The sequence below is a fragment of the Mustela lutreola genome, chromosome 4 (genome assembly GCF_030435805.1).
Source record: "Mustela lutreola isolate mMusLut2 chromosome 4, mMusLut2.pri, whole genome shotgun sequence".
NCBI lineage: Eukaryota > Metazoa > Chordata > Mammalia > Carnivora > Mustelidae > Mustela > Mustela lutreola.
Window position 1 is genome coordinate 148,816,835 of NC_081293.1, and position 14,249 is coordinate 148,831,083.

General features: G+C 38.4%; 1 protein-coding gene across 1 annotated transcript in view; it reads left to right on the plus strand.

The window, feature by feature from the left end:
* Positions 1-14,249, plus strand: part of DNAH11 (dynein axonemal heavy chain 11) — a 322,374-nt gene that overhangs the window by 27,950 nt on the left and 280,175 nt on the right. Inside the window, exons 7-8 of the mRNA XM_059171331.1 lie at positions 3,644-3,877; positions 4,998-5,165. Coding sequence (XP_059027314.1) covers positions 3,644-3,877; positions 4,998-5,165 — 402 coding nt within the window. The remainder of the gene's footprint in view (positions 1-3,643; positions 3,878-4,997; positions 5,166-14,249) is intronic.

Consider the following 14,249-nt stretch of genomic DNA (forward strand, 5'->3'; position numbering starts at 1 on the left):
TACCTTGCACAATTTATGTCATTACACATTTTGTGTTTTTTATAATTTCATAATGTAGCTTTCATGTACTTTGTATATACTTTGAATATACTTTGTATATACTTTGAATCTATTGACCTTTAAGTGTTCATGAAACATTTGAACCCTTGCTGTGTTCAAACATCAGAGGTAATAACTTGGCATGCTATCATATGTATTTGACTAATACATCAATGCAATCGTTTTAATTTCTGTGGTATTTTAAAATTTTAGAAAAGTATTATTTAAATTGAGGAGGTCTCACTTAAATTTCGGTGTTCTACCCTCCACTGAAAAGTTAGAGATCTCACAGCATTGGCTGTGTCATGGCCATTTGCACAGTCTGTTATAGGAGCTTTGGGTACCCCTTTGGAAAGGTCATGTGCTGTCTAGATGACTATGGTCTCCACCATTTGCTGTTATTCCTGGTTGGTTCCATTCATTTTCATTCTATGACTGATCTTTCTAGGCATTCCAATTTCAGATCTTTTTTATTTTAGAAGTAAATATGTTTCTCTTCCCTTGTTTTCTAACAGTGGCCATTAACAGTCATTTAGGCTGGATTTATAAAAGGCATCATCTCTTCATCTGGCCACCTGGCCACCTCAGTTGATGGCACACCGGAGTTTTGATAATGGGGTCTTTTTTTTTTTTTTTTTTTAATGGCTTGCTTCTTTTCTCTGGTAACCTGACTCCATTCCCTATTTTTTGTACCTCATTACTACTCTAGGCCCACCACTCTGTTTCATGGCTCGGTATCTCCTTGTCGATATTTTCTTAAAGATCCTAGATGAAGAGGCGTGCCCAGGTGGCTCAGTCTGTTAAGCATCTGCCTTTGGCTCAGGTCATGATCCTAGGGTCCTGGGATGGAGCCCCACATCAGGCTCCCTGCTCAGGTGGGAGTCTGCTTCTCTCTTGACCTCTGATGTTCCACCCTGCTTTTGCTCTCTCTCTTTCTCTCTTGGTCAAATAAAATAAAATAAAATAAAATCTTTGTCAAAAAAGATCCTAGGTGAAAAAAAGTTTTAAGTGTGAGAGGTCAGCTTGGAAAAGAGATGTCGTGTTTGAGCAAAAATAAGAATCCATAAAAGCACATTTTAAAAAAGCAGCTGAGAGATAGGCATCCAGCTAACATAGTCTTGCAGATAAATTGCTTAATTAATAATTGATTAATTGGCTTACTGATAAATTGGTTAGCAGTATGTTAGTGTATAAGGTCTCTGAGTGGGGACCAGTTCATCCTAAATCCCATGGGTTTTTGGTGTATGCTGAGACTCTTGAGTATGAGAGAATAGAGTACTCATGGTCAGGCGTGCTCCAGAGTGTTGCTGTAGGAAGCAGAAAAGAATTCAGAGTTTAAGAGCTAAGAGGAATTTTGAGATTTACTTAATTCATCTTGCTCCTTTCATAGATGAGGAAACTGAGATCCTCTGAGATAATTTAGCTAATATCACAAAAGCAGTTAGTAGCCCCTAACTGGGTCATAACTGCCTCCTGCTGATCGCTTTTACCTCACACACCCTGCTGCCCATTGAAATGATATAGACTAGATTTTCTTAGGGTATTTAGTACTATGAGTACTATATCCTTGTCTTTGGGAGATTAATTGCTGTGATTGTGTCATTTGTGCGAAGGTCCATCAGGAAGAATAAGAATGAAAATAAGAACAGCTTGCCTGGACGTTAAGTTAGATGCAGGTAATTAAGTCACTGGGGGCTTCTGAAACAGAGAAGGCAATTGAGTCATTGCCACAGATTTTTTTTTTTTTTTTTAAGCTTCCTGAAAGGACACAGGGCACATTTTTTATAAAGCGCACATAAAGATAAAGGTCTCTGGAAATCCTAGCTTGTACCAAAATGTTGACTCCTTTATAACATAAGGGATTACTGGTGGTTCTCTTCAGTGTTCTCTGTGCAGTGTTAGCAGCATACAGGCCATGTATGCTCTTCTGGGCAGCTGCAGTGGGAAGTAAGAGCACAGATGGGCGATCTACAGCTCAAACTCAAAGAATTCTAATCCGTAGGGGTTTTAGAAGCTAAACATGAGTTTCTTACTTACAAATTATGGCACAGTCTATATTACATGTAAAACTGTGACTATTAATGGGGGAAGAATACTATGTCTACATTTAGAAAAAAATCCTTCCATCTGTAGTGAACTCAATGGCTTTCATTACGTACTCGACTGGGATAGGTAACAACTTTCTAAGCAACCACCACATTCAAGGAACAAAATTTAAGCCTATGATTTATGTGAGTTGAAGATGCTTCGGGAAGAAATAGTGTACAAAAGAGCCTATCGAATTTATATTTTCTTGAAGTCCTTAAGGAGGGAAATTCTGAATATTCCTAACAAATATGGGTAGGGAAGGTCTGGAAGGTACCTAGATGTGACTGTCCTATGAGAAATTGACCAGTGTACATGAATCTGCTACTAGAGTCTTTTTTTTTTTTTTTTTTTAAATAACTAGTTTCCATGCTGAACATGGGGCTTGAACTTTTGCCTCAGATCAGTGGTCATGTGCTCTACTGACTGAGCCAGCCAGGTGCCCCTGCATGGGTCTTTCTTTTAAAAAACCCCTCTTACCTTTCCATTTCCTCTACTTAAAACTCATTATATAGCATTATTTTCACTAGATTTTATGTCCTGTAATGTTAGTAGAAGAGATGCTTGCTACCATAAGAAAATTGCTGGTGTGACCCTTAACTATATGAGCTCTTTCTCACCTTTACAGATGACCCACTGCTACCAGGTAAGGTGACCGTAGTTTTTAAAGCCCATGGTCTTCAAGAGTTCCCCTTCTGGTTTGTGTATTTCTTTATATGAAGGAAAAATTAAGCAAAATATTTGTAGTGAGAATACCCATGCAAATGCTCATTATACAGTTGTCATACCTGCAAAGCTTAGCAAAAACTTAGTCATTGCTAGAAAGTGTATTTGGAAATTGTACAGTCTCCTGTATATCTACAGGATATACAGGATTCTAATGTATACAAGTATGTCATTGAAAACCCAGTGTCAAAAAAAAAAAAAAAAAAAAGAAAGAAAGAAAAAGAAATCCCAGTGTCTGAATTTTTAGAATTTTTTGTCTCACAGCATTGCTAGCCCAATTCTAAGGATGTATCATTTAAAACATGTGTTGAGGGGCGCCTGAGTGGCTCAATCCACTCCATGTCTCACTCTTGGTTTCTGCTCAGGTCATGACCTCAGGATCATGAGATCCTGCTCCAGGCCAGGCTCAATGTGGAGCATTCTTGTCCCTTTCCCTCTGTCCCTCTACTTCCCCCCAGTGCTTCTCACTCTCTCAAATAAAATCTTAAAAAGCAAAAAAACCCCAAAAGATTGAGGGGTACCTGGGTGGCTCAGTCTGTTAAGTGTGTCTGCCTTCTTCCTGGTCATGATCCTGGGGTCCTGGAATTGAGCCCCATGTTGGGCTTCTTGCTTAGCGGGGAGCCTGCCTCTACCTCTCTTCTGAGCTTCGGCACATGCTTTCTCTTAAGTAAATAAACACAATCTTTAAAAAAAAAAGATTCATTGAAAAAAATCCATTGAAACAGGTGTTTTCACTAAAAAACCTTTTTTTAAAACATATTTTTGATCAGAGTTTCCTTTTATTAAAACCTAGGCAATAGCTTATCTTTCACCTGAAGACCTTTTGAAAGGAGAAGTTGAAGACTCTTTGGAAAAGATTCAGGTGGCCATTAACATCTTAAAGACTTTCAAAAAGTCTTTTTTTGACTACAGAAAAGAATTGGCAAGCTATTTTAAGGGAAACAAGGAGCTAAAACCGTGGGATTTCCAGTCTCAACTGGTGTTTTGTAGATTTGACAAATTTCTGGACCGTTTCATGAAAATAGAGGTATTTATTGACTTGTGATTTATTTGTATTGTGGATGGGTTAAAAAATCTTGTTTTCTGTATCATTTGGGAGATAGTTTATTCTGTTTGGGTGGGAGAGAGGAAGGTCTCCTTTCTGGATTATTTTGAAGTGCTGACAAGGCCAGTGCTGTTAAGGCTGTTCTTATAAACTTTACTTTGATTTCTTTCTTTTCTTTTTTAAATTCATTTTTTATTCTTTTAGTATACTGAACATAAGTGAGACTCTCTTATGTATTAGTGATCTTTGACTTCTAACTTAATAAGCTCTTGGAAGACCATTGTAAAACAAAAATCTCTACTATACATGAAAAACCTATTTGATTACCTAAAATGCCATACTATCTTTCAGAATATTAATATATGGACTATAAAAATACTAAAGCCCATCTTAAAAAAAAAGAACATGGAAATATGTGCTGTGTGTAAATAGTTTTTCAGATACTTTAAAAACAAACAGTGAATACACGCATGTACAAACATTCACACACGTAGTTGGAGCCAACTGGCTAAGCGTTTTTTTAAAGCAGGGGATCTAGTGGCAGTGCCTTCAGCTCTTTGTAAAACTCTTTCAAGTTTGGACTTTCTTGTTATCATAAAATTTGTTGTATTTCATCCAAAATTAGAACTGCGTGTTTTGAAAATTCCCATCCCTTAATCAGCCTGAATGCCTCTCAAAGTCTAAGAGCTAAATGCCTAACTAGGGGCGACTGGTCCCCTTTCCTTAACAGTCTTCTGCCCCCTCTCAGTACGGGAGGTAATTCACTGCAAAATGGAAGCTGCAGATAGGATTTTAGATATGACCTTGGGATCTGAGGTAGGATTAGAAGGATGTAAAAGTACAGAATCATATGTTTAGCTCTGCTAAAGTAGGTATTGCCTGGACTGCTGGAAAATTCTTAGGAAATGTGAAAATGGGAATATGATTTTAAAACCAGTAACTTTGTTCATTTAAATCATTTATGATTTTCTGTCATGTAAGTGTCCATTAAATCACTCATTTTTTTTGAATACTTGAAAGAGTTTCATCTTTGCAACTTTAAACTGCTCCCGTCCTGTTTGAGGTGGTGGAAAGATCTTTATTATACTGTGTTTTTACCAAGGATATATTTGTCACCATATTGGAATTTGAAAAGCTGGAAAGACTTGAATTTGGTGGTACCAAAGGAGCGATTTTAAATGGACAAATCCACGAGATGATGGAAGAATTTATGGAACTATGTGAAGTTTTTAAACAGAGCACTTATGACCCATCTGATTACAATGATACGGTAATATTATACCTTTGCATTTCATTGCATAGAACCTTATAATTTTAAAGCTAGAAAGGATGGAAGATCAGAGTGGTAATAGGTTCCGCCTTGTAGAATCTCTCTAGGATGAAAGAGGTTAAATGACTTGCCCCAAGTCTCTCATTTACTTAGTGGTAGATCAGGGACTGGAACTTAGGCCTTTGTATTTAGAAGTTGAGAACATTGACAGCTGTTTCTAATGTAACAGTGGACTCAGTCAGGATTTGTTTCTGGCTTATGTGTACTTTGAAAAGGAAGTTTTCAGATTAACTCATTTCTGTATGACTGATGTCTCTGTAATTTGTGTTTTATTTTGTCCTTTTCTTGAATCACCGGATTATTTTTTGGTCTATTTGAACATTCCATTTCAGGCTATTCACTATATATATTATGAAGATGTATATTGTCTCTCACATATTTTTGCTTTCTTCTTTAGTGTTCTTTGTAGTTTCATAATTTCAGGCTCAAGGAAATACGGGGAAGCTTTCAGATGTAGGTGCTTCTGTTTTCTGCCACTCCCAGTGTGTTAGTGGCCAGGGAGTTGCCTGGGAGGCTCCCTGCAGCTCTAGGATAAGAATAGCTTCATTTCAGTTGTCGGCCATGAGCGGTGAAGTCTGGGTACTAAAAAAAGAAAAGAAAAAAAAAAGGATTTCACTCTTGTCTTCTTTTTTTTTATACAGAATGTGAATTTCTTCACTGTTGTGCTTATATTTGGTCAAATAATGGGTTATGTGTAATGCACAAGTGCAGTGAGTTAGCTTTATTAAAGCCAAGGTCAGCAGACTTAATCCTTTTGAACTCTAGTCCGCTTTTGGGGAGTGGAAGTAACGGCAAGAGGATGCAGCTGTTATGTGTCCTGCTATTTTGTGCAAAAGTAGGAGGAACCTAGGACCCTGGTGAGTAAGAGCCTGAGCTCATCTCCAGAGCCTGTAAGATGTCTGTCCCACGTGGTGGGCATTCCAGGAATCTGGATGGAATAGAACTCTTGCAGCTTAGCTCTCTTGAGCAACTTGGCAGAGAAGTGTGAGACCCACCGCGCAGGGAATCCTTGGGTGCACCTGAGTAGCTAAATCTGGATTTCCCCATGGTGGGAACACCTGGCAGGTTTTCAGAGCACAGGGGTTGGAGAAGGAGGTGAGGTTTAGCTGATGTCACTACCTTGGCAATGCCAGAGGTCCTGAATTTATCCCTCTGTCTTCCCAAAGCCTGGCACAGTTGCAAACAAGGAGGAATACAATATTCATTTGCTCCTAACATACGTATTTACTTAGTATTTGTATTTTGGTATTGAGTATTTTGAAGTCCTATTCATTTTGTGAGTAAAATGGGCAAGGCTTACTCCTTTATTTATTTATTTATTTATTTAGAAAGATTTATCTATTTCTATTTAGAGAGAGTGCACACACAAGCAGAGGGAGGGTCAGAGGGAGATGAATAGAGAGAATCTCAAGTAGACTCCCTGCTGAGTACAGAGCCCACCACGGGCCCCTTGGTCTCACAACTGCAAGATCATGCCCCAAGCCCAAAACAAAGAGCGAGATCCCCAGCCAGCTGCATCCCCCAGGTGCCCCCGGGCTTACTTCTGATGTCCGTGTCTGGGTTGAGACGTTAATAACCTGCCCTTGAAGTTCTTCATCCTCTTCTCTGGGTATTTCTCTTTAGAAGAGAACCTAGAAGCTCCTTGACTTTGGGCCTTCCTTAAAATTAAAATACTAATTAACTAAAAGTTCATTTAATTGCTTTTCTTATGTTGAAGAGTTTTGCCTTTTGTTTCTTTTGAAGATTTTATTTATTTGTTAGAGAGAAAGTGCAAAAGCAGGGGCAGTGGAAGGCAGAGGGAGAAGTAGGCTCTCTGCTCAGCAGGGAGCCCAATGCGGGGCTCAATCCCAGGTCGCTGGAATCATGACCTGGTTATCAGTGTTGCCTCAGAATGTTGCAATGATTATGTATTTTTAGCTTAATAAGCTTTATCTGGGGCTTTTTAGCTGAATTCATTGTATTGATTTTTATGATGAATTCAGTTGGTAATTTTTAGGAGACATTTTCTGAAATTATTTCCAGCCTAGTATATTCATACAGTCATATCCACATGCCCACCGCATGCCCTTCTCTTCCCATTGCATATGCTTTTGCATGTTCCCTGGTCCCCAGTTAATATACACGAGCACTAACATAGCAGTTGATTGTATCATGACTTTAGTATAATAATGGTTCAAATATATTTCAGTAAATTAAAGAAATAATTGCTGATTTGCATTTGGATGTACTAGTATTTGTTTCTTTCAATCACTTTCAAGCCTATAATCAGGCAAAAGAGGTGTGCCACTGTGGTCCATTTATAGAACATAGGGATTTTCTCAGGCATATCCTTAAAAATATTTCTAGGTTTCTCAATTATTTTTGAATAGAAAGATCACTTCAGGCATTTCTTTGGCTTCTTCCTATGGAATTTTGAGATTTAGACAATAAAAGGGAGAGACTTGGATTATTTATTTGTTGAAATTGATTTGACATTTAACATCGTGTAGATTTAAGGTATACAACTTGTTAATTTCAGACATTTTATATATTGTGATACTGTCATTGTAGTGAAAACCACCACCTCTCTCACACCACGTAGTTATATTTTCTTTTTAGTGGTTGGAATCATTATGTTCTAGTCACTTAGCAAGTTTGATATTAAATGAATATAGACACAACAAGTATTGTATTAAAATAACAAACTTGCTAAGAGATTTGCTTTATTAGTTGTATTTAATAGCTAGTCAGATCACTTCAGCCCCAGCAGCTTTCGTTTGTTGACATTTTGAGGTGTTACTTGCGTAGTTATCTGGAGAATTTTCTTTAATCAGGGGTAGTGGCTATTTGTGAGAGGAATGTCCTGGCTCCACTTAGTTAGTCTCTGTTCATCAGAGTCCATTAATATTTACTGAGTAATCGCTAGGTACCAGGAGTTATGCCGAATCTTCACACATTCCTGTTTCATTCTCACTATAATCCTGAGAGTGATGTTGTGGTGGATAACAAGCAAATTACCTGAGACTCCACGGTCCCCTGGGAGGGGACCCGGCTCCAGCCCCGAACTCTGAAGCCCATGCCAGCGCTCTCCCCTGTGCCTCTCTGACTTCAGTATTTGCCTCCTTGTTGTCTCCTCATTGAAACGAAGGGAATAAGTTCATCTGGGCAAGGGGGGGTGGTGCTGTGTTTGGAGGAATCAACCTGAGTGCCTGTGCCCCAAGGTGAGCTGATCCCAAGATACAGTATCTTTTGCTTCCAGTCTGTCTTTATACCAGAATCTAAAATACATTTTCCAAGTTGTTCTTTAGTTAATCCATACTAGGTTGTATTCCAGTTCCTACAGTTCATCCTCTGTTCTGCTCTAGCCTACCGAATGATTAATTCTTCTATTACTGTATGTAGCATTTTCTAATTTTAGTGATAAAACTTGTTAGCCATCTACAGGATTTTCCTATGTCTCACCTGCTTATTTTTCGAGATAAAATTTATTCTTTAAAAGCATGACACTCTTTTGAAAACATATCATGCAAAAAGTCTCCTCCTTCTTATCCTGCTGTCTTATTCCTTAATTTTCCACTTTTTTCTCCCCTAAGGCATCTACCATTAGGAGTTTCTAGTATAATATTCCAGCGATACTTGGTTCATGCACTAGCAAATCCATGGGTGGGTTCTCTTGCATTCTGCTTTTGCACAGATAGCCTTCTTTACACACCACTTACACCTTGCTTTCCTCACTTAATGTATTTTGGCAGTCATTTTGTATCACTACAAAGGCATTGCCTACTTTTTAAAGAATTGCATCTTATTCCATTGTATTTATGACTATTTATTTTTAAATGTTAAAGTAGTAGATAACATTCTTTAAAGATACATTTAGGAACTTCTGCTTCTGAGAAGATGAAATAGACATACTTTTCCATATACCTTTTAGTAAGTAGGGCTAAAGCATTTTTATATAAAATTGTTACCTGAAATTTACCTAGACATGGGACTGGATACACTGGCAACCTGGAAACACCAATGAGCACAGACATAACTTGCCCCAGTAAAAGCCTGATCTCTCTTAAGAAGGGAGAAACATAGTAAGAAAACTTGTAGACCTAATCTCTCTAGTTCAGCCAAACCCTACAGAAGAAACTGTGTCCTACCCCCATTCATGCCAGCAAAGACCGAGTGGGAAGCCTAGACTTAAAATCAGTCTGGGGATGCCTAGGTGGCTCAGTCAGTTAAGCATCTTCCTTTGGCTTAGGTCCTGATCCTGGAGTCAAGTCCCACTTTGGGCTCCCTGTCCCTTCTTGCCTGCCCCTCCCCCTGCTTGTTCACTTTCTCCCCCTCTTTCTTTCCTTCTGTCTGTCTCTTTCTCTGGCAAATAAATAAAATCTTAAAGAAGTCTGTAACAGGTGCCTCAGCAACCCCCCACCCCCACCGGGATGGTGCCAGAGATTGGGTAATTGGAGAGCTGTGATTGTCGTCCTGCCTGGATACTAAAGAGCTCCCACTTTGTGGTGTCAGTGGAGACCCCATGAGAATCCTGGACTTTCTTCCTCATCCAGTAACATACTAACCCCACTGGGGTAGTGTCAGAGGAATCCTGCTGGAGAGTCAGAACTTTGACCATGGCCAAGTGGTAGCCAAGTCACCTGCACTGGCATCAGTGGAGACCACATGGGGAACTTGAATACCCAGTTATGGTAAAGAGCTCCCCACACTTCGGTATCAACCAATGCCAAGGGAGAACCTGGATGTCTATCTCTACATGAGGCTGGAGCAGTATTGGAGAAAATCAGCGAAAACAAGTTTCAAGATCCAGTGTCTCATAATATGAAAGTGTCCAGAGTCCATTGAAAATGACTTATTATACCAAGAGCCAGGAAGGTCTCCTCTGAATGAGAAAGATCACTAATAGATGGCAACATGGAGATGACAGAGATGTTAGAATTCTCTTACGGATTTTAAAGAGCCAGGCTAAAAATGCTTCAATAAGTAATTATGAACATGCTTGAAACAAATGAAAAAACAGCCTCAGTAAAGAAATATAAAGTTTCAACAAATAGATGATAGAATGAATGAATTTTAGAGCTGAAAACAGAACAAAATATGAAGCACTGGGATTTGGAATTCTGTGGCAGAATGGAGGAATAAAGAATTCACACACCGGAGCCACCTGGGTGGCTCAGTGGGTTAAGCCTCTGCCTTCAGCCCAGGTCATGATCTCAGGGTGCTGGGATCAAGCCCTGCATCGGGCTCTCTGCTCAGCAGGGAGCCTGTTTCTCCCTCTCTCTCTGCCTGTCTCTCTGTCTACTTATGATCTCTCTCTCTCTCTGTCAAATAAATAAATAAAATCTTAAAAAAGAAAACCAAACACACACTGGAAGGTAGAGCAATAGAGACCCCTCAGTCTGAACACTAGGGAGGGCTAGAGAAAGAGAAAGAGGAGAGCCTCCGGGGCTTGTGGGAGTGTACCAGACCTAGCATTTGTGTCACTGGACACCGAGAAAGACCGTGAAGCTGAAGGTCTCAAAGAGATAATGGCTGAGAACTTGCTGACTTTGATGAGATAGAAAACTACAGATTCAAGAGGAAATAAGAACTCAAAGGTAAATCCAAGGAACAACCCAGAGAATTCTGTGCCAAGAGACTTAATTAAACTTTAGAAAACAGAAGACAAAAAAATCTTCAAAGCAACAAGGAAAGTCTTGCCTAAGGGGAAAGATGATTTGAATGACAGGGAATTTCTAATCAGAAATGGGGGCCAGAAGGAAATGGCAAAATATTTTTCAAGCCCTGAAAGAAAAAATCCATTAACTCTGAGTTCTCTATCCAGTGAAAAACACCCTTCAGGAATTCAGGACAAATCAAATTCTCAGAAGCACAAAAGACCAAGAGAATTTGTCGTGAGTAGACAACCTAGGAGAACAACTGGAAGAAGTTCTTCTCACAGAGAGGAAATGATAAAATGGGGAGCCGTGGGACCCCAGGAAGAACATGGTAAGGGAAAATATGTGTAAAAATAAAAATCCTTGTCTTCTTGCGTTTTCTAAATTGTTTGACAGTGAAAGCAAAAACTAGAACACCGGTTTTAAGTGTGAAAATATTTAAGACAATTGTATTTTAAAAGAGTATGAAGGGATCAAAATGGAGGTGAGGTTTGTTCTGTTTTTGCCTCTTTAAAAATTGTGGTAAGACATGTTTTACATTTTACTTTTGTGTCCATTTTTAACTGTCCGGTTAAATGGCATTAAGTATATTCACAGTGTTGTACAATCATCAGTGTTATCCACTTCTGGAACTTTTTATCATCTCGCATGAAAACTCTACCCATTAAATGGCCACTCTTCCTTGCCTCCTCCTCCTCTCAGTCTCTGGTGGTCCCTAGACTGCTTTTTGTCTCTGGACATGTTTATTTTATATATCTCATATTAGTGGACTGATACGATGTCTTTTGTGTTTGGCTTATTTCACTTAGCATAATGTCTTCAAGGTTCATCCAGTTACAGCATGAGTTGAAGTTTCATTTTTTTCAAGGCTAGATAATATATGTAAATGCTGAAATGCATTTATTGATGAACACCTGGGTTGTTTCTATCTTTTGGCTCTTGTGAATAATGGTGCTATACACAATAGTATATTAAGTATTTGTTAATCCTTTCTCTTCTTTGGGGTATATACCTAGGATTGAGATGATTGGTTGTGGGGCTCCAGGGTGGCTCAGTTGGTTAGGTGTCGGACTCTCACTTTTGGCTCAGGTCATGATCTCAGGGTCCTAAGCCTGAGCCCTGACTGGGGTGCTTAGTGGGGAGTCTGGTGACATTCTCTTTCTCCCTTTCCCTCTCTCACTCCCCCTTCACTTCCCCCATGTACTCTTATACACTCTCTGTCTCTCAAGTAAATCTTTAAAAAAAAATGCTCAATCATGTGGTAATTTTATATTTAACTTTTTTTTTCCTAAAGATTTTATTTGAGAGAGTGGGGGTGTGAGCACGGATTTGGAGGGGCAGGAGTAGAGGTAGAGGGAGGAGCAGACCTCTTCCCTGAGCAGGGATCCCAATGCGCAGCTCAATCCTGCAACCCTGGAATCAGGACCTGAGCCAAAGCAGGAGCTTAACCAACTGAGCCACCTAGGTGCCCCTATGTTTAACTTTTTGAGGAATTTCTAAACCTTTTTCCATAGTGGTCAAACATTTTTGCTTTTCCACCAGCAGTGCAGAAAGATTCCAAGATTACCATGTCCTCACCAACACTTACTGATTTTCTCTTTCTTTTCTTCTTTTTCTTTGCCATCCTAAGGCCTCTGAAGTGATAGCTCATTGTGGTTTGATTTGCATTTCCCCAATAACAAGTATTGTTGGTCTTTTTTTTTTTAAGTACCTATTGGCCATTTTTATATCTGTGAAGACATGATAAAATGTCTGTTAGAGTATTTTTGCTCTTTTTTTTTTTTTACTGGAGTCTTTGTTGTAGTTTTCCCTATATTTTGGACATTAATTCCTTCTTAGATATAAGATTTGCAAGTAGTTTCTTCCATTCTGTGCATTGTCTTTATACTTTCCTGATAGTGTTTTTTGATGCCAAAAAGTTAACTTTGAAGTCACATTTATCCATTTTTTCTTTTGTTGTCTTTTCCTTTTGATGTCATATCCAAGAAATGGTGGCCCAATCCAATGTCGTGAAGATTTTCTCCAGTATTTTCTTATAAGAGTTTCATATTTTTAACTCTTACATTTAGGTCTTGATCTACTTTAAGTTTATTTTTGTATATCTTGGGGCACCTGGGTGGCTCAGTCGATTTAATTTCTGCCTTTGGTTCAGGTCATGATCTCAGGGTCCTGGGATCAAGTCCCACATCGGGCTCCCTGCTTTCAGGAAGGAAGCCTTTTCTCTTCCCTACTTATGCTCACTCTCTCTCAAGTAAAATCTTAAAAAAATTTTTTTTAAATATCTTGTAAGGATTGCCTTTATTGTTTGTCAGTAAAGTATGGAAATGCAACTGATTTTTGCATGTTGATTTTGTATTCTATGACTTTGATGAATATATTACTGCTGAAAGTTTTTTTGGAGGAGGGTTGCAGAATCTTAAGGGTTTTTTGCATATAAAATCCTTTAACCTGTTAAGAGATCATTTCCCTTCTCGATTTCCACCTTTGATAATTTTTTTCTTACCTAATATTTCTAGCTAGTACTTGTTATGTTGAGTTGAATTGGTAAAAGTGGGCATTCTATTCTGTTGCTGATCTTAAGGGAAAAGATTTTAAGGTTTAAGCATTGAGTATGATATTACCTCTGCAGTTTTGATAGATGGCCTTTATCATTTAGATAAAGTTTCCTTCCATTCTTAACTTTGTTGAGTGGTTTTATCATAAAAGGATGTTGAATTTTGTCATGTTTTTTATGTATCAGTTGAGATGATTGGGGTTTTTTCTTACATTTGATTAATGTGGTGAACTACATTGATTTTCATTTGCCATCCTTGAATTCCAGGAATAAATCTACTTGGTCATTGTGTGTAATTTAATATGCTGATGGATTCTATTTGCTCATTTTTTTTCGTGAGTATGTTCGTATCATTACTTATGAGGAATACCAGTCTAGAATTTCCTCCTCTTGTAGTATTTTTGTTTGGCTTTGCTATCAGGGAGATGTTTGCCTCACGGAATGAGTTCGGAGTATTTCCTTTTCTACAGTTTTTGGAAGATTTTAAGAAAGATTGTTTTCTTAATTTTCCTTACTGCTGGTTTGTTATTATAATATAGAAGTGCAACAGATTTCTGAATATTAATTTGGTATCCTGGAATTTCACTGAATTCATTTATTCTAATAGTTTTTTGTTTTGTTTTGTTTTTGGTGGCATCCTAAGAGTTTTCTCTATATAGTATCATGTCATCTGCAAATACTGACAGTTTCACTTCTTCCTTACCAATTTGGATGCCTTTTATTTCTTTTTCATATCTGATTGCTGTGGTGAGGGCTTCCAGTACTATGTTGGATACTAGTGGTGAGAGTGGACATAATTGTTTTGTTCCTAGTCTTAGAAGAAAAGCTTTCAGC